The 21,718-nt window shown below is 36.2% G+C and overlaps 1 protein-coding gene across 1 annotated transcript in view; it reads left to right on the plus strand.

The window, feature by feature from the left end:
- The window catches only part of RUNDC3B (RUN domain containing 3B), a 49,971-nt gene that overhangs the window by 25,660 nt on the left and 2,593 nt on the right, over positions 1-21,718 (plus strand). Inside the window, exons 8-10 of the mRNA XM_017839271.1 lie at positions 4,111-4,268; positions 19,265-19,411; positions 19,798-19,913. Coding sequence (XP_017694760.1) covers positions 4,111-4,268; positions 19,265-19,411; positions 19,798-19,913 — 421 coding nt within the window. The remainder of the gene's footprint in view (positions 1-4,110; positions 4,269-19,264; positions 19,412-19,797; positions 19,914-21,718) is intronic.

The raw sequence follows: 21,718 nt of genomic DNA on the forward strand, positions 1-21,718 counted from the left end.
TTACTTTAATGCATTTGAAAGAACCTAGCTAAAGTTTTTCTTAGTAACTATGAAAAAGTCAGACTTGCTTGTGGGATAATAAGTGAGAAGTATTTTTTAAAAAGACACATACAATTATTTCTTTTCTATTTTGGGTCCCTTAGACTTCTTGGGTTTGAAAAATGGCCTGAATTGTTGGCAACCAAGTTACTGGTACAGTCTTTCTAGCTAGTGTAGTATCATTTTCCATATGGAAAGAACTTATGTTTCTGGGGGTCTGTTTGGTACAGAGAGCATTTCTCCTGCTTCTGCAAACCAAAATGTGCCAATCAAAAGGAATGTCTTCAAATACATGAACAAAATGAAAACCTTGCCCTCCCCATCCCAACAGTCCTTGAACCACCGAAAGGTATTCAAGACAGTATTTGATCCTTGTATCCAGGATCAGTTTGAACTCACACACTTCCCCATCATGAGGAAAGTGTCATCAGCTCTGGAGAAGCATCGAAGAGAACAAAATAAGTGGGTGTTTATTTTTCGTGGTACATCTAAGTGGTTTATTTCCAAGGATACCCCATCATACATTATGACATATCTGGTGCCCAAATCCACTAGCCAGAATCATTAGGAAGCTTTATATTTACATAAGCACAAAGGTCTTCAGTGGCTATAACAGTGAATGGTGGTTTTGGTTTATCCATGAGTCTAAGATCCAGAAACATTCCCATTCCATTGAAGTTATTTGCCAATCTAATACTCAAATTTTTGAGCATTATTATTATTTTAGTGGGTCACGTTATTCCTTGTAACATTCTCTTAATGGACTGCCAACTTCTCTAGTTGTCTAATGTAAGGGTGAATTTAAATCGGTTTTAGGATAAATCTTTGAAAATTTTGTTGCATTTAAAACAATTTTTAAAATTATAGCTACTATGACAGCTGTTGACACTTTCCTAATTGTCCTCCTTTAGAATGCCTACTTGAAATTGCAGCAGCAAAATAACTTTTTTATTCCCACAGACAGAAAAAATTCCATTATTTAATTTTCATTTGGGATGTGCCTGCCAAGTTTTTATATAATTCTCTTCAACTATATAACATCTGTTCTGTTATAAATTGAACAAATGACCATTAAGAGGTTAGATGGACTATGGAATGGAGCTCCTTTCCTGGTGTTTCTCTCCCTTCCCTTTTTGGGACTTTTTTCATGGCAATAAGTTGAATCAACAACTGAGTTGCACACAGTGCAGTAGGTACCAGTTAATTAGAGGCAGTGTTTTTATTCAAGCAAAGTGGCTTTCTGACAATCTGTGTGTTGGAAAACTGGATGTTTGTGACAAGAAGAACAAGTTGAAAATATCCTTAGTAGCTGATGTAGTGGGTCTGATGGATCCTTGTTTTGCTCTACTATCATTCACTTTGCCCAAACAATTATAAATTCCATTTGTGCCTCCCAAGGAAGTTTTTGTACTGCAGTCATTAACAGCAAAGGTGAATGATGTTTACCAGGGCCACCATATGACACTAAGATAAAGGTCTCTGTCTTTTAAATCATTTAAATGGTAGGATAGGGTCAGGTACTATTTTAGCAAGGTAAATCTTAGCATTGATTTATTGAATCAACAGCACTGTGCTGGTTTAGGCCAAGAATCTTTGGTTATCCTACTATCCTGTCTTGGGTACTTGGCCGAAATAGATGTGGAGGAAAGAATAAACACAAAGCACATGTATGTGCACCACTTTTCCTCTTATACATTCTTGGCCAATGTAGATCAACTGAGGAACTTCCTGAAGCTGGTAAGGTTTGTCTGTGCAGTAACCTATGATGGATCTCTGTTCCAAATACTTGTCAAATATCACCTTCATCCCATGCAAATTTTTAGCATCTGAATAATTTTTTTTGCAAAGCATTCTGTGAATCTACCATCTGTTGTGTGAAAAAACACCTCCTTTTCTGTCTTTTGAATCTGGCTTCTATAGGCTTGAATTCGTGGTACCTACCTCTTGGTTTGTTTTTTTTAATTAGGAAGAATCACTTCCTCTCTGCCCTCTCTAGCCCACTCTGGAAATATGATGAGTTTGTCTTTTCCAAGTTGTCCCTTGTCCAGATCAATGAGTCATACCTTACACATTTGTTATTTATGTGGAAGTTATCCCTTCCCTATTTTGGAATGGTTTAAACTGTTCACTTTTGTGTAGTACACTCCTAAATTCTTTGTGTACTGTTTATACTGGAGTTTTATGTGCTTTTACTGGTGGGATGGTGCATCTCTGTGCTATTATAGATAAGAGTATTTACTGCTCATAGTATTCTATTTCTGACACTGATGCTTCATGTCTAAAATGTTTTTGTAAAATGATTTGATTTTTTTTTTTCCGAGAGGCCAGAAATTTGTGTATGTCCCAACACATCATTTAGTACTTTCAAGTACTTTGTCTTAGAGCTCCAAGGAATACCTTAGCAGTCAAGATGACAGTAACATTTGATGAGGCAGAACTAGGCACACTAAAAAGCCCTCAAGATTCCTTGGAACTTGTACTGAAACTAAAAAATTCCTATCAAATATAAATATATCCAGTGGATAGAACTATGTGTAATTATAGAATCACAGAATACTTGTGGTCAGATGGCACCTCTGGAGATTGTCTAGTCCAACTCTCTTGCTCAGAAAAAGGTAGACCAGAGCAGGTTGCTTAAGGCCTTATTCAGTCAGACTGTGAATATCTCAAGGATGCAGACTCGTCAGCCTGTCTGGACAACCCAGTCCAGTGTTCATTTAAGACCAAGAAAAAAAGAAGAGGAAAAAAAAGGTTTCCCTATATTTAAATAGTTTCCTGTATTCCTGTATTTCAGTTTCCTGTATTACAGTTTTTGCCCATTGCCTCTTTTCACTGGCTACCACTGAGAAGAGTCTATTTCTCCCCTTAAATAGTGATGATAAATAATAATGAATTTCCCATTAAATACTGATGCATGTTGATATGATTAATTTTTCTTACCCTCTTCCCTTCTCCTCAGCCCTGACCTGCTCCTTCTTTCTCCTCTCATATGAGAGATGCTCCAAACCCTTAACAGTCTTTGTGGTGATGAATTACATTAGTAGCATCTTGATACCAGCTAATGTTAAGCCTCTTTTCTTATTCAACAGGATTTGAGAACAGACACACCCATTCCATGTCTATGAAAACTGCCCTTTTTTTTAATACCTATTTTTAAATGCGGGCACCTATGAGAGAGTTGCGCAGTTTTCCACAGGTTTCAAGGAATATGCACAATTCTATGTAGTGTAGACGTAGTGTATCTAGTTTTAACTGAGAATTTATAAGAAGTTATTCACATCTGACATGCTGAAACTGTGCTTGAAGAAGGAAATGGCATAGCTGCTTAGTATTGTAACCAGATGTGTAACACCCTTTGTGACCAGCATGCCATCACAGCTGCCATTAAATACTCACATAGTGGATTTTTTTAGGTGACTAAGTAGTGTGATTAGGATTGTCCCATTTCTTTATAATATCAGCTGGAAAAACAATGGCATACGTGCACATTCCAGCTGTACATGTCCAATGTTACTAAAAGAAGTGACCTTCACTGGTTTTCTTACCTTATGCTTTACTGTAGATTAGTATTTATTTCAATAACCTCCTTTGTCTTTTCAATGTGTGATGAGGTATTGCAGTTTTCAAAGACACTTTAAAATAAGGTGTATTTTATTGATAATAATTCCGGATCCCTTTCATTAACTATATAGATCCATGTAGTTTCTACTCTTGTGCTTCTTGTGCGATATCTAGCATCCTGCATCTGTTAAGTTGTAGAATTCTGGTCTTTTTCTTGTGTTAGTGACTGTTCTATGTTGCTTTTGAAAAATGAATTAGTGTTTCATGCTGGTGACACTCCTGTCTCGTTTTTTCATATACCTCTGCAAAAGTATGTGATTTTTTTTTGTTGCCTATTAAGAAATATCAAACTAATCTTAAGTCAATTTACCAGTCTGTTTAAAAATAATTAATAAACCCTACAACAAAACCAAAATAAAACCATATATATCATAAACCAGAAAATGTGAACATACATAAGGAAGTTTTTTTGATAGCTCTTTAAATTTTTCTAACAACTTACATTTCCAGGGTTATCTTGAAGAATTGGTACGACTCAGAGAAAACCAACTATCTGAATCTGTCTCACAGAATAAACTGCTGTTACAAAGAATTGAAGATATGGATCTAGCCCATAAAATGGAGAAGGAGCAGCTGGAATATATCATTGTGGAACTGCAAGACCAGTTGTAAGTTAGTATAATGAAGAAACATTGTTAGAGCAGTATTATTTAAATTATTTAGCTTATTTAACTATACAATAAAAGGGCTTCTGGTCCTGTGGAAATGAGACAAACTTCTTAAAGAAATTAATGTATTTTAAGTTGTTTGGTTTTTTTAACCGAAAAGTCTTTTATTTGAAATGGCTCCCTGAAAACTTCAGTAATTTAAGACAGAATAATTCTGTCTTATTAAATATTTAATTAATTAAATATTTAATTTTTTTTTTTTAGATCTGAAATAGTTTACAGTAAACTTGCTTAAATTTTTAACACATTTTTTTGAACCATTCTTTATATTTTATTACTTCCAGCTTTAAGGCTACGCCTAAAAAATATTGAAAGCAACTTCCTTTTGAACACTATTTTTTACATGTTAGGCAAGAGGGGATAAAAGAAAAATACTTATTTTCATTGTTTAGATTCTAATTTAGTTGTGTGTGACTCAGACACAGTAGAAGTTCATCTGGCAGTCCTAAAAATATTCCAACTGATAAAATAGTTTGCTAGTCACCTTTTCTTTAATGCAAGGCAAAATGCTAAAACAACAGCAGAAGGCCTGTTTTTAATAGCATTTGTGGCTACTAATATGATAAATATTTGAATATCTTATGATTCTTACACAATTTATCCTCTCAGCCCTGCCTGTTGGCTGTTAGGGAGGTACTCTGCTTTTGCAGAGACACTCCCACACTGGATGAAGCTCTGAGCAACCTGGACTAGTGGAAGGTGTCCGTTCCCATGGCAGGGAACTTCGAGCAGGATGACCCTTAAGGTCCCTTCCAACCCAGAGCATTCCATGATTGTACGTTTGAAGACCCAGATAGGTGGGTCTCACTGTCTGGTGATAAGTTGCCATGAGACTGCTATGGTGTGCACCTGCAGCAATTGAATGTTCTGTTCTGTTCATAAGAAATACAAGATAAGTTATTTTACCTTATATCTAGAGTAATTTTTAAGTGTCTGAGCCCTAAAGTAACATAGTAGTCATCTGTGATTTTTGAAACAGTCCAGGATAAAGAGAATATAAAGACACACCATCCAGAAGGGTCTTTTCTATGCAGTAAAAAGTATTTAGCTTGTAAACAAAGATGATTTTTTTTCTTCTGCTCTTTCTTGTGATAGATCATTTTATTGGCAGTGCTTGAAATGCATTTTATGAAAACCTAAAGGAATACAAAATTTGCATTTTATTTATGCCAATTTCAGAGTTGAAGAAGAAAAAAGATGTTTTTCCAAGTTTCTTTCTCCCCCCCCGATTGCCTATAAGTTTTTGAGAGATACCTGTTCTTAAGTTGTTTGCTGAACTTACTGATATGCCTTATGATTCATGTTATGCTGCTTTGGCATCCTTGGTTATTTGGGGGAGGTGTGAGCTCATTTAAACCAACTCTGGTACTGGAAATTTTGAATGTTCATACCTGCTGTTAATTTTTAGCTGAGATATATGCAATCAGACTGTTCTAAAGATCTCAGTCTTTAGAGTTTGATTTTGTTTGCTGGCTTTCTTATGTAAAGGTTCAAACTGTGGAATAGTTTCTATTGTATCTTGACAGTGTGTTTTTGTATAGCTGTTTATGAGACTCTGCAGTCAGGAGTCTGAACTACACTAGGTATTTGGAGAGGTATAATTTTGCATTTTTATTGCTGTTAGTGTAGTGTGCCTGTCAGATGAGGGAAGGGAAAGTATTCCTAGCAGGTTTCTAATGGTCAACACCATAATTAACGTATTTTAATCATATTTGTAATTAGTAATTTTCCTTTTTGGTTTTTGTTTTGTTTTGTTTGGTTGGTTTTTATTCTGACCAAGGGTGATGTGGCAGCAGAATGTGTTGTATCACTAATGTATCTGTAATGAGGCATGAGTTTCAGCCAGTTGCTTTTTATGGTCCAGCCATTTTAGAATGATGTTAATGTAATTCCACATCTTAGTGTTTTGCTCTCCTACCATTAGTAACATTTTGAAGCAGTGAATGTACGCTGTAATCTGTTTGAATTCTTTATAAGCAGGTAAGAGCGAGTTTGGGACTGTAATTCTGCCCAAGGCATACTGCATTACTGTTTGTAAAACACTTTGAGATCTGATTTAGGATCATTTGCTGTATAATTGAAACTATTATAAATAAACAATCTATATTTTCTTTTTAATGATGCTTTTCTATTCCACTGGCTGTTGTTTCTGAGGTAACAAGTTCTATGGCTTCAGACTTCTGTTGCATAAGAATTTGTCAATGTTTCCAAAAGGCTGTTTCGCAGGCATGCAAGTCAAAATGTTTTACGTATATTCTCAATGGGTTTGGGCAGAATCTGAGTCTTCTATGCTTAGTGTTGTACAGTTTTCTGTATTCTTAACTTTGTCTCACACACTTGAGTATCCAACCTACAATGAAGAACACAAGTTTCAGTTTAGTTAAGAGCTATTTTACAGAGCTCATGAATACCTATATCTGGAAAATAGAGAAGCTGAAAATTTATCAGATTAATTATTCACAAAAGAGTAACATTTTTTTTTGTCTTTCAGCTTAATTGGATTTCTTAGTAATATGCCCATCCATCTGTGGATTGGAGCTCTTTCTTTGTAAATCAAGTTAGAAAAGTGAATCTGCAATGGACAACCTGATCATCAGTACAACATATTTAAAGTAATGCAGAGCTGATCAATGAGGAGGTTCAGGCCAGACATTAGGAAACATTTCTGTACTGGGAGGGAGGTTAAACACTGGAACAGGCTTCCTAGAGAGGTGAACGATGCCCCCAGCCTGTCAGTGTTCAAGAGGCCTTTGGACTATGCTATAATAATATGCTTTAACTTTTAATCAGCCTTGAAGTGATCAGAGAGTTGGGCTATATCATCATTTTAAGTCTCTTCCTACAGGAACTGTTCTGTTCTATTCTCAGAACAGCTTGGTCTTTTACCACCCTTTCAGCATCTGCAGATGAAGTGATTGCCTAGTGACAGGTGTGAGTTATAGTAATGATGAGGCACTTATGGCCTTCATCTGCTTTCTTCAGAAGGTGTCACTGGGATGTGTTTTTGTCTAGGACTTGTTGTAGCTGAACATTATAGAACAGTGCTTTTGGCTCCACTCTTCTTTAAAAATAGTGTATTTTTACAGTGAGAGTGAGGCAGTTTTTAAGGCCTTAAAGTGCTTAAAATTAATAGCTCACAGGAGGACAGCCAAGAGAAGCCTGTGATCCATAGCATGTCTAGCTGAAGAAAAAATTCTGTAACATTCAAAATGTGATGGGAAAGGGATCCCAAATAATCAAGGAATTGTATTCTGGAATATTCAAACTCACAGAGGCAGATGTTCCTTCCTCCTCTATGATCCTGCAAAGAAATGTTGAATGTCTGTTGAAGCAGAGAGACATTTGATTACACACCCCATCAGTAAAAAAATTCTAAGCACCCCCACAATGTAGGTATATTTATTTATGAATTATATAAATGTACTACTTCGCTAATACATTATTTAAATTTTTAAACATACGCAAAATAGAAATTTAATAGAAATTTAAAAGTAACATAAAGTAACATAAAAGTAAGATAAAGATTAAATAAAAACTATTTTGTATTTTTAAAAATTTATTAACAGTACAAAAAGTATTTTCTTCCCGTACCCCAAAGGGTTGTCTTTTGCACCTCACTTTGGAGGCCACTGCATTGAAGGACTAGTTAGCTCAGTCAAAGATGTGACTGCGCAAAATCTGGGACCGTTTGCCCACAACATCCTTGTATTAAAACTCTTGAGCTCATCTTAAAGAGGCTTTTTTCCCCCTTTGGTTGATTCTTAGTCTTACTTTTGACTAACACACTACCTGTGTTAAGACAAACTCTGCTGATATTTGTTATTTTAAAGTTCAGATTGTGCATCTGAAATTGATATTCATATATGTTAACTATTGATGATTACAGGAGAGATTCCATCAATTTCCAGAATAATGACTCATCTCCTGCATGGTGACTCACTGATGTTATAAAAGCTGATCACTTTAGCATAGACCATCTTTTTAAAAAAAGTGAAAGGAAAAGGGAAGGCATTGTATACAAAATGGGAAAACCATCAACTTAAAATGCTTTAATTTTTTTTTTCCTGCTGGGGTATTTGTTAAAATATATCTTAAAAAAGATATTTATATGTTAAAATAGTGATTTGCATAATGTTTATCAACGTAGGTTTTCTCCTAGATGATTTCTTAGAGTTTGTTTTCAGGCTGGTGTGCCTGATGTAAGATAGTACAGCCCTTTGTACCAGCTGCTGTTTTTCCTTTTTTTTTTTTTTTTAATTTATCACATGTATGGAAAATCCATTTCTTAGATTCAGTGATTATGCTACATTTTATATCACTCTGTTTTTTAACCCCGTTTGCTGTTTCTTCCTATATCCCTGTCTTGTTCTGGTGTTTTGTGGAGGGGTATGTGGAGGGAAGAAAAATCAGGAAAACTGTTCTAAGTTTGGAATTCTGTCGCTGGTTATGGCACAGATACACATCAAATTTAAATGTAGGGGGTGCTCATGTTGTATATTGAACTAAGCTTTTATGCATAACTAAGAATTTTTTTAATGTGTTAGCAAACCTTAAAGATAGGTTTATTTAATTTGTCTTGGTGTTACTTCAGAATTAGTCTTTTCAAGGTCCAAACTGTGCTTATAATTCACTCTTAATACCTTAAAATAGCTTAATATTTTAATATTAATAATTCTTAATAGTTTAATATCCAGCAATACTGCAGTTTCTATCTGGATAATGTAGATGTCTTTGTAGAGGCAGGAAATGACAGTGTACTTGCCATCCTGAGAGACTGGTCTTTTTCGGTAACACTTTAATTACAATAAGTGTTCTGTGTATGCTTTCACCCCTGAGAAGTGTACAGCCTGTCACTTACACTGTGCTCTTTTCCAGGCATTGACTGTTTGAGTACTCTGTCCTCATACCTCTTTTCCCCTTTGTTAACACTGCAGGGAGCTCAGGGTAATGGCATCTTGCCTTTCAGAAAGGTCCATCAGCTGATTCTCAGCAGCACCTGGATGGAGCACAATAGTTCTGTGAGACATCTGACATGCAGAGTAAATTCATACGTTTAAGTTCAGGCAAAATGACCTTTTCAGTTTCAGACAGATCATGTCCTCCCAGATCTGTTATGGAGTACATAAAGGAAGATTTACTATATTCTTTGTAGCAAAGATGATTTCTTTTCAATGATTGGTCATGCCCCATTTCATTAAAAAACCTGCTTATGAAAATTCCATCTGTGCTTTTCCTTGCTTTGTCAGGGTTCTATTTGTAAATGCTCTAGAGCTTGTAGAGTGCTGCCACAACTACTCTCTCTGACAGCAGGCAGGGGAGGTTCACAGATGAAGGTGCAAAGCTGTAGAGAATGTAGGCAATAGCTCTGCTGTCAGGGACAAAGCAGAGGAAGGCTTGTTCAAGGAAATGGAAGCAGAAGGGTCTGAGTGAAGGGTTTGAAATTTAGCCTATTTTGTGTCTCCTTGTGAGTAAAACTTAAATGTCAGTTGCCTGGCTTTGTAATCCTAGCTCAAAAACTAAATCATCTGCAGAAATGGGAAAGCTGGATCGATTTTTTAGCACTCTTACCTTCATTTCACATGGTCTTCTTTTAAGACTTACTGGTTTTTTTTAAGCAACTGAATTCCTCAACTGCTTAAGTACAGTAAATCCAATTTGTTGTAGCTACTTTATTTTCTCACTGAAAGGAAGTTGGAGATTAAATTTTAATCTTTGATCTTCTTGGCAAATTTCTTTCCTAGAATATGAAAACTGAGAATGCTAATCCTTCTTTCCTTTTAAAGCTTTCATGGATCCTGCTATCAAAGGCTAATTCACATGAGCCATGCTCTTATTTGTAATGCTTCCTGTCTGTCCTCTGTCTCCCTCAAGTTGGCAGCAGCAGTTAGAAATCCTTAGTATTTCAGTCTGTTTTCAGGTCCTTCTTTTTTAAATCTGTATTTTTTTTTTCACAGAGTAGAAAAAATACTACATATTCTGACAGATGTTAAAACTTTTGTTTAGGCAGTGTTTGGGATTTTGGTTTTGTGTAGTTTTTTCTTTTGAAGTTTGCTGCAATATTGTAATCCTGTTCTGTTTTACAAAGGTGTAGTACACAGAAAGATGGGAAGTTCTGTTTTCAGTGAGGTGGAAATCCAAGGAGACATGGGCGTTTCCTTTTTGCTTGAAAATATAACTAGGAAAGTTCATCTGGGCGTAGTACATGGACAGACAGACTCCTGCAATTCAGAGTGGAGCATACAGGGCAAGGCACAGAATTAAACAAATTTGCAATCAAGCCTCCAACATGACAAAGGATATGCTATTCTTAGAACCCACATGGGTTTACTGTGCAGCAGGAAGCCAAAAGTTTCTGGGTTGATAGCAGCCTGAAGGAAAGGACTTACTCTGCAAGATGCAGCAGATAAGGGAGGGTTTAATTTTTAGTATTTTAGTATCTCTTTAAGAACTTTTGAAAGGGAGGTTTAAAATGTCTATTAAAATAAACCTTAAAATGTTAAAAAAGCTTAAAGCTTTTGAAGCTGTTGGTGTCTTCAAGGGTAAGATGTGTTGGTATATTTATATCAAAATGTTGTCTGACTCCAAAGGGAAAAATACTCATTTTTGTGAGGAGTCTCTCTTCTGCCCCTCTCCATCCCCAGCCCCCTTGGTTTGTTAGAGACCCATAGGAACTTTTCTTTCATCATTTTGCGTGCTTAACAACATTAGCAGGGCAATGTGTCCCCTTCTATGAGTCTCTACTGTGTAACACTAAAATCTTTTTTTACAGTGGCATCCTTTCTTTTTTCTTCCATAGCTACACTTCTGTGGATAAAGGCATTGCATAGAAGTAGCAAGCAAGAAGGCTTTAAATAAGTTACTTGGACATTAGCACTTCACGCATTCAAAATTCCAGAATATTTATCCAATGTAGAATGATAAGGTTGGGAGCAGGGGAAAACAAGGCCTTTCAAAATAATAATAATGACAAGTATTGAACCTCTGAGGCCCTCAATGCAATACAGTTGCAAATGATGTGCATTCCCAGTAGGAAAGTGTATTGTGTGGATCATGGAGTTTCTTCCTCTGTTAATATACCTGAACTTACATGAACTTACCTGAACTGTGGCAGAAAAGAATACTTGCTTTGGCATAGTAATACAACAAACATCGATGTCTTCCTCTTTTAATTCCACAAAGAGAGTTATGTCTGGAACAGGTGAAGGTTTTGATTTCATAAAAGGGTTTAAATAACTTGATATTGCAAATGGAGGAGATAGAAAACATCATCTAAAATATACGGTAAGTCCATCATGGTGCATAGTCGTTAACTGCTGGAGTATGATCACAGAGACTGAATTTGATCTCTTTGTACTTGACTCATTTATATAAATGAACTTGCATTACCATTTGCTTCTGAGAGTCACAGGTTTTTGTGCTTCGTTTCTTAGCACTCAAACTCATTTACTGTAGATTTGCTTCAGTATTCCAGAAGATACTGATGAGAAAAACAAGCATTTCATAGTGCTTATACATAAAGGAGATAAGTTGAACAAGGGTTATTTTTACATTCTTCTAATATTCTAATATTCTTCTTAATGCAAGTTACATGAAGTTCAATACCAAACTAAATGGGCTTTAAGTGACAAATAGTAAAAATATAATCAGTTTTTGAAGGAGTGGAAGAACAGTGCCAAGTTAAAATGGTGAGGAGAGTGTAGTTCTGTATTTGCAGGCATAATTCTTTGTCATTAATATATTGAAGGAGTCTCTCTGAGATTACCCAGATGAAAGAAACTGATATTAAATTATCCTAAATTTCAATTTTATTTTACTAGATTTATTTGTTTGAATAAATCATATTGGGAATTAACTTTCATCCAGTCAAAAAAAATATAGCAAATCCATTTTATACTTTCAAAACAAAATTAAAGTTACTCTAAAATACAAATAGTTTGACCAAAGCAAAGGTGAGTTACAGTTCAGTGTACAGTTCACTGCACACGCAGTGGCAGAAATGTTTAAGTTTTTAAAAAATTATGGATATTTGTAAATTTAGGTTACAACTTGTCTTTCTAGTTTTAAGGCTACAACTTTGTGTCTTGTGTTTTTTTCAATATTATACTAAAATAAAACACAGTCTGAAGGAGTTTTGGAAAGGCTTAGAATAGAAAAAGTGAAATGTCTGAAGTTATAACCAAGCAAATACAATGTAGTGTGTTACCTGATTATTGAGCAGGAGCTGCCTTCCTGTTTGGATAGCAAGTGGTTGAGATACAGACTGGTGCCTTTTCTGTTTGTCACTGAGATGTTCTTATGCAATCATGTAACATCATAATTTTTCAGAATGTCCTTATCCAAATTATACCTCAAATTATTGTCTGTATTCTGAAACAAAGACTCCACTGTAATTAGGCTGAACTAAAGAGTCAAGCTGCTGGTATTTCTACCAATATAAACTTATACAAGTTATCTAAAGGTCAAAAAGATTGAAGGCTGTATAAAATTGATAACTAATTTTTATTACTGGAGGATATATTTCAAGATCTCTGGGACAATAAAGGAGGACTAAAAAATGCTGAAGAATCTTTGAGGGTTTCTATTCACAACGTGTGCCATTGCTGTGACACACTAAGATCTGTTGGTCAGTTAGAAAGAGTAAGAAAACGTGTTGCGGTAGGACATTCCTGGTTTTTTTCACTGCAGCAGCTGCCTTTAAAAAGTCTGCTGGGATCTAACTGCTCTGGCATCTAATTTGGGGAATGCTGTGTCTGTGCACAAGGCACAAACCTGAGAGAGGTGATACGTTGCAGCATCAAAGTCTACTGGTAAGTAACCCGTTTTCATACCTGCTGATCTAATTTCTCAAAGTCCAATGATATACCAGTCCAGACAGCTCACTGTCGTGCTACAGTACTGACAGTTTGGGAGTTCCCTTTTCTTTTAGAGTTGCTCTTACAGATTTTGGTTATATTCATGTATGCTATCAATTTGAGTTTGCATTCCATATTTCCTGTCCTAAATAAAGGTTTTTAAAGTTTGTTCTTTCTTATTCAAATGTTTTTATTTTTTTTAAGCTTTTATTTTTACTTTTACTTTTCACTACTCAGGAAGTTCTTGAACTGGAGCACTCATCTGATATAATTCCCTTTCTTAGGGAATTAGTCTGTTTGGTTTATTTCCTGTCTTCATCTGCTGGTAGGAGGGCAAATTGCCAACTGGACTGGCATTTTCTGGATTTGGAGAAATTAAACTTGCAGGTAAGAAATTACTGGTTTTTCATAGGCATAATTGGAAACAGAACTGACTTTTGGTTTATTAAACAAACAAAAATCTGTGTAAATGGGTCTTGCAGAATAGGCTTCCAATGGTGTGAATCTGGATTTGACCCAGGGGAAGTTAGAAATCCAATCTAGCTGAAATGAGACCAGAAATTCTATGTGGTTACCCAGATAAGGCTTTTCTATATTAGCTTGGACTAAACTCGAGATTAAATTTTATTTACTTATTTATTTTTTAATTCTCAGGTAATATAGTTACAGTATAGTGACTGACCAAAGATAATCCACATTTTATGCCATACAGGTTGTCTTTTGTCCCCATCCCTCACTGAAATGTAAGTCAGGTAACACTTTCAAAATGCAGAAATCTTATATGTGTTATTTCAAAGAAGCAATTTCTTAATCTTTTGAGAGGCTACGTGCCTCTCAGAACAATGCTAGTGCAAAGAGAACTGTTTGTGGGGTTACCTTGGGAATTAAATTAAAAAAAAACAAAAAAACCAAACCAAAACAACAACAACAACAACTGTTTTCTTTCTGCAGATTATAAAACAATCACTTTTTGTCAGTGTGATTATAAAGAGATGGAAATTACTGTAGGCAGGGAAGATATCAGTTAGTTGGATGAGGGAGGGGAAGTTCACAGGCTCTCAAACATTCAAGAATTTTTTCATGCCTAGGTTAGGGAATGTACTATGAATCGGTTTAACACTTCTGCTTTCATAATAAATTCTTACATATTCTTCCTACTCTGCACAAAATTTTTCTGCACTCCCCAGTCTCACCGTGTTAGTTCAGGATGCCCTGTTCAGCCACATCTCACTGCCTTTCTTTCATTAAAAAAAAATCATACAATCTCTTATTAAGATCCACTGTGTTCTCCATGTAGGAACTACCTTCCTGAGATATACTACTTTTAGCCACTGGTTTTTTTCCAGTCTGAAGAAAAAGAGTTAACAGCTTTTTGTATATGCTTGTTTTCACTCAGACTTGATCGTATTTCCTTATTTTTTAACTTTTCTCTTCAGTAAATCCTTTTGTTTCTCTTACTTCTCCTCTTCTCTTTTTGGAATGTCCTTGCTTTTACTCTTGTATTAAATGGATTAACATATTGTCTACAAACCTTATCTTGCTTCATCTTCAAATCCTCACAGCTACAAACCCAAGAGAACAATATTTTATTGAACTGTATTTAAAAATAGAACTACATACTTGTGATCTTCACTGTTATTCTTTTGACGTATTATGGATTTTGTTCCATGTAAGTTATAAGTTGAACAGTAATATCCTTGGTAAAATCTAGGCTTTGAGTCTTGGTCTATAGGTGTTCAGGTCATTCTGAATTTGAGTTGGTGTTTCTTGCTAGTTGCTCGTTCTTAGAAACAGAAGTGGTAGAAAAAAAATCTGTGTGTACATAGGCCATTCCAGTTCAGTATGTGTTACTGCAGACCAGCATTTTATACAGAAGTTTATACATTACATTACATTAATTTTATGTGACCTTTCAGTAACACTTGAAATATTTCCCAGTTAAGGCCCAAAGAGTTCAGCAGTTCCTCTTTTTTGTTTCTTTTTTTTTTTAAAACAGAAAGCACTGATTTTGCATTTTATTCTCAAATATTTTTTGAAACTTGTAAATTCCACAAATGTCTATTTGCCATTTGTTCCTCTACACCATTTCTTCACTTCTTATTTTTGCTCTGTCATGACTTTAATTTTCTTCTGAAAGCTTTTATATGCCAGACTTATTTTGCTATACAAGCAGATAAATAAGTTTCAATGGTAATATTGTTTGTATATTTCAATAGTAATATTGACTGACAGTAAACATCTAGAGAAAAGCTCAGAGTCTTCATTACACTCCTGGTGATGAGGAAAAGTCCTGCTTCAAACCCTGTAGCGTCTCTGCCCTGATCTGGCCAGCACTGGTTACGGTGTTTGTGTTCTGGGGAACAGGAGTGCTACTGTGGAAATTGTCTGCCTTGAATAAAATAAATTGTTGTCCTTTGAGAGCTCTTAACATCTAGAAACTGCTTCTCTTGTCTGAACAAGAGCAGGACAGCACTCAATAATCTTATGCAGCATTTTTTCACAATGTATGTTCTGAAATTTGTATGCTTTTTTCATTAAAACTTGTTCATATTTGCTTCCCTTTTAACTCCTTTCTATAGTAAATGCTTTTGTATCCATTTCTTTTGCTCTTCCTGTTTATGAATATTTGTAGCAGGATCATTTTTGCCTTATGGTGATTGAGTTTGAGGATTATGTGTGCTGTGTAGACATGGCACTTAAGGACACAGTTTAGTGGTGGACTTGGCAGTGTTAGGTTTAGGGTTGGACTCAGTGATCTTAAAGGTCTTTTCCAACCTAAGTGGTTCTATGATTCTGTGCAGTTTAACACTTCGACTCTTCAAGTCTGGTTAAACAAAGGCAGTACCAGTTTTTGCATATTATCAAGAGCATTGCTGTTTGCAGACAGTGCCTTTATAATGACTCTGCTGCAGAAGAATCCGGTGATACTTGAAAAATGGCTGCAAAAGAGCAAAAAGCTAAATAATCTCAAAAGCTGAAAAAATAGTTGGTAACTAATAACACCTGCTGTGAATATTTAGTCTAACTTTCTAATGTCTATACTACTATTTTAAATATCAGTTTGGACTGATTTTATGTATTCAAATCTATTTTTACATAGTTTTAAAAATTCAAAATGACAGTTTTAGGAGGAGAATAGTTAGTTATGTATCCTACTTGATGCCTGGTTTTCTTCCTGAACATGGTGGAGTGGTTTAAGAAGTGATCTACTGGAACTATCTTTTAATCTTGTTATGCTAAAAACCCTGGAGCAGTTTGGTGAGTCTTCAGAATTTCTTTGTTCAAGATGCAGAAAGGGTGAAATTTCAGGTGACTGTAGGATAACGATTTCTGGGGAAAACCTCAATATAGAAACCCACATAGAATGCAAAAACTCCACTATTAGCAACTTGCCTGTAAATGTGTGTTGTGTGGTGATAACATACATTCCCATTCCCGAATGGGAATTTACATGTATGTGTTATATGTGTGTGAATTTGCATTTAGGCATTGTGGGCATAGTGACTCATATAAATTGTATGCTGTTATGAAGCTTCTATGAAAGCGTGCAAGCTGTCCTTCTGAATAAGGAGGTGATGTACTGTACCTGGCAAGCCTTATGAGAATTTGCTCTCTCTCTGTTTCAGTTTCCTTAAACCAACAAACCTGTAACAGACTTGTTTAATGCTCAATGTCCCCATGGAATTAGGGTTATTAAATGGAGAAGGGAATACCATACAAGATATTTGAAATTATTGAGAGCTTTGGGTTAGCAAAGTGTTTATTCCTGTAGACCCCTTAGAGAGAGGAGGGTGAGGAGGGAGACCTCTGGGTAGAAAAGTTGATTGTTTACTTCTACAAATGCTGGGGGAATTAGTCATCTTTAAACTAGTTTCTTGAAACTAGTTTTATTCAATGTGGTGCTTTACCCCCTTCTCATGCAATATTACTGTGCATCTGTCTCCACTCTCAAACTCAGCTGCTAAAAATTCTTTACTGAGCTCACTATTGTCTTACTTTGTTTTGTGAGAAATTTTGGCTCTTTGGGCAGTGTTATGTGCCCTTATTGAGGTTCCTGTCTAAACAGTCTAAACCTATCTATACAGAAGGCACTAGAATAACAACTGCGTGGTAAAAATAGACCTGTTGACAATGTTATTTGAGAATTCACATAAATGTACGTGTGCCATGAATAGTTATTTAATTTGCTGTGCAGATTGGCATTTCAGATAAGAACGTGGCATTTGGCTTTGAACTTTTGAGTACATTTGGTACGGAGATTAGCTTTTTGCTTCAGGCCAGAGATAGTCAAACTTGTTGTAGAGCAGCATAACAAGCACTATTACTTTTGTTTCTAGTAATTCTATAGCAGTATAAGGGTAGGCTGGACGTTGCCTTTACTATTGAAGAAGGGCCTGAGGAACTATGTACTTTCCTTATTTCTATATGACTTTTGGCAGGTGATTTCTGATTTCTAATGTTGGCATTTTAGCTTTCTCATTTTCAGAATTGTAGAAAACTGATTTGCTTTATAGGAATATGAGGCAAAACTAATTTGAACATGTAAGGTATTGAGTTTATACTTTTTCTGTCAGTTATAGACATAAGTTACTAGAATCTGTAGGGTGGTAGAAACCAGAATAACTATGTATTATATTTTGCCTGGGAGTATATAATGGACTTAACATATCTGGATTTCGGTTGCTTCATTCAAAAGTATTGAAAGGGACAGTGGGAGGTGTTTGAACTACAAAAAAAATCGAGGGGGCGCGGGACAACATCACTTCCTCATAGTGGGTTTGCAAAATAGTTGGGCTGTAATTACCATTATGCTGGCAGAAAGAATCATTTGCCTGCGGTTGCTTTTTCTTTGTTGCTTTTGCAGAAGGATTCTAATTTCAACTTTTTTTTCTGTGCATAAATACATCTCAATAGTTTCTAAATTGCTTCCCCTAAGAAAAATGAACAGTTTAAGGTGCTTTATGAAAATTGCAGTCTGTTGGTCCCTCAAAGTAGAACATCTGTCCGGTTGCTAGGTCAGTTTTCCCCAGGGCTCAGCTTTGGGGCCAGTCCTGTTTAACATCTTTATTGATGATGTGAACATGGGGATTGAGTGCACCCTCAGTAAATTTGCAGATGACAGACACTAAGTTGGGTGGGAGTGTAGATCTGCTTGAGGGTAGGAAGGTTCTGCAGTGGCATCTAGACAGACTCAATCCATGGGCTAGGGGCAACTGCATGAGGTTCAACAAGACCAAGTGCTGGGTCCTGCACTTGGGTCACAACAACCCTGTGCAGCACTACAGGCTCAGGGAGGAATGGCTTGAGAGCTGTTCAGCAGAAAGGGACTTTGGGGTGTTGGTCCACAGCTGGCTCAATATGAGCCAGCAGTGTGCCCAGGTGGCCAAGAAGGCAAATGGCATCCTGGCCTGTATCAGGAATATTGTGGCCAGTAGGACTAGAGAAGGGATCGTGCTGTAGTCGGCACTGGTGAGGCCGCACCTCAAGTACTGCATTCAGTTTTGGGCCCCTCACTTTTAAAAAGGATGTAGAGGTGCTGAAGCGTGCCCAGAGAAAGGCAACAAGGCTTGTGAAGGGTCTAGAAAATATGTCTTATGAGGAACAGCTGAGGAAGCTGGGTTTGTTTAGTCTTGAGAAGAGGCTCAGGGGGCACTTCGTGGCTCTCTACAAACTGAAAGGAGTTCGTAGCGAGCTGGGGGCTGGTCTCTTCTGCCATGCCTGCAGTGAGAGGACAAAAGGAAATGGCCCTAACCTGAGACAAGGATGATTCAGATTAGATAGTAGAAAAAACTTTTTCACTGTTAGCATGGTCAGGCATAGGAGTAGGTTGCCTGGGGAGGTGGTGGAGTCACCATCCCTGGAATGTTCAAGAGGCGAAGTGTCTGGATGTCGTGCTGGGTAATGTGGTTTAGGGGTTACACTGGTAGTGCTGGGTGTATGGTTAGACTGGATGATCTTGAGGTCTCTTCCAACCATGATAATTCTATGCTCAACTTTGTCAGGACTATTTGTCCTGGGGTTTTTTTCTGTACCTTAAGGAATTGCCTTTAATAGACTGGGGTTTACTGTTTTTTGTATTCACAGAACTGTGCTAAAGAATAATGACTTGAGATCAAGACAAGAATTAACTACTCACCTCACCAATCAGTGGCCTTCCCCAGGAGCTCTGGATGTCAATGCTGTTGCCTTGGACACTCTACTTTATAGAAAGCACAATCAACAATGGGATGAGTAAGTTTAATGTTTATTTTGATTCCCCTCTAGAGGAACAGAGAAACTGAAAATTACGTATTTCCCTCAGCACACTCTGAATCATATCCTGTCAGAGTTACCTGTTACAATGTACAATGATCAGCTGGTAAATAAAATCGATTTCTCTTGCTTACCATAAAAATTTCCTTCCTTTGGATTAATTCAAAAAAAGAAAGAGAGAAAAAGGAACTGTTGCTTTAGGAAAAAACTAAAGCAATCATTTGATTTAGGAAACAAACAAATGAAAAAGTGTTTTAAGAGAAGAAAGATTAACTGCCTAGGTTTTTCTAGAAAATGTTTTAAGAGTTGAAGATATCTAGTTATATCTTTAAATATGTTGCTATTACATATTGATTGCTTTGCAGGAAAAGTTTTCAAAGTCTGGACCAGCTTTCAGCAGATGTTAGTCTTTCTCAATCTTCTCTGGATCCAAGTCACTCACAGGATGGGAAGCAGGATGGAATGAACATGTTAAATGAAGGTACAGAGCCAGTCTAGTGGCTTCCTTTAATTTTGTTCTTCATAGCTCTGAACTTCAGTCGCTGTGAGATGAGTTTTCAGTGTGAAGAAAATATACATTGAAAAGCATATTTTTCATTGTTATGCAAAGTGTTTCAGAGTCCGTGGGGAAACCCCCAAGGACTCTGCTTCAAATAATTTTGGATTTATGAAGATACCCACCCCATTCCCTCAATAAGTATAAGACTTTGTGCTGTGTTTAAAGCTAAGCTTCAAGTATGTTGCATATCTTCTTTTGCCATCACAGAACCAGTCAGCTCTGTTACAAGGAGGATCTTCTGACATCTTTCTGCTGTAATAAACGCTTTCATTTTGGTTCTTAAAAGAAAGATTAAAGGCAACTGGGTTTGCAATTACCACTGTCATTCTTATATCTTGCATTTAACATTTATCTGTGAAGATGCAGCCTGACAGTGTTTCTATTAAAATAGAGAGAGGAACGTGATATGAACTGTGTATATAAGTATAATATACATACACATTTCCTTTCAAAACCTGTATGTTTATCAAAGCTTAGCTGCTCCATCTTGTGGGCAATTGTAAAAGCAGAAAATGATGGAAGACTTATGAAATAGTAGTATTTTAGGCATAGAACATAAATTAATATAAAAAATCCTTTTTGTATCTCATCAAAGCTTTAAATGGACTTGATAATACAGAGCCTTAGTATTACATAACTGTTAAAGTTTCTTGGGTTTAAAATATCAAGGATGAAAAATGTAGAATTTTTTTAAAAACACTGTAAACAGTCTTAAAATCTAATTCAAGTTTGCTTAGAGAAAGTGAAACAGAATAAACATGGCTCTTATAAAGAGTTCTTGTGCAGATCTACTTTCAACTGGTTTTTTGCACTGTTAATCACTTGAAGCTGTGCTTTGTCTTATCTTCTGAAAATTAAAGTGCGGCAAAACCAATGGTAATAATAGTTTAGGTTTTGATTTCAACACTGTCTTTAAAGGTAGCATACCATCTCGTTTCTAAATCAGTGACGTTCATTAGCACTTAAGTTTTAATGTAGTTTGTAAGACACAGTGATCCTGCTGTGGTATCTTTGGTCTAACTCTCAATATGGCAGTTTTAACTAAACGATTGCAAGTTAAATTTTCACACTACTTTGTAATTCTTTGTAATGTAATTTATTAGCAGAGTTAGCACAAAGTAAGTAGAGCAGGTATTGTGAGAAGACATAAAATAAACAGAGAAATTGTCCAGTGCAGTTTCATATGGGTATGTTTCATGTTAGCTGTCAGCTGTATTTGGATGACAGGGAAATCTTTGCACTGCTACTCCTGCACTGTGTGGTGTTTTCCAGTGGTTGGAGCCTAATGCATTTTAAATTACCAAGGTTTAAAAAACAAAACATGCTTGTTTTGATAGAAATAGATCCTGATCCAGTTAATTCTACTCCTTTCTGTGGGATTTAAAATAAGATCTTTGGTGCTGACATTGTGTTAGTAATGTCACTTCCATTTATACACAATGGACTTTATATACAATTGCCTTCCATTTATATACAGTGGACAATTTATATACAATGAGCTGGTGATGGAATTAGTAACTTCAGTTCACTGTGTAGTCAGTGGAGCCTTTGGATCTGCCTCTGCAGGAGACTGACTACAGCCCAGCCTGTAGTGCACAGGTAGGGATCTCTGTACCAACTGGACAGGGAAGGTGTGGCATAAAATTATGTGTCTTCCCAATGGCATTTATGAAGCATGCCTGTGCTGAAGCAGTAGTATGTAACTCATAATAGTGTAGATGAAACTG

This window comes from Lepidothrix coronata, unplaced genomic scaffold (genome assembly GCF_001604755.1).
Source record: "Lepidothrix coronata isolate B3197 unplaced genomic scaffold, Lepidothrix_coronata-1.0 Scaffold394, whole genome shotgun sequence".
Lineage (NCBI taxonomy): Eukaryota > Metazoa > Chordata > Aves > Passeriformes > Pipridae > Lepidothrix > Lepidothrix coronata.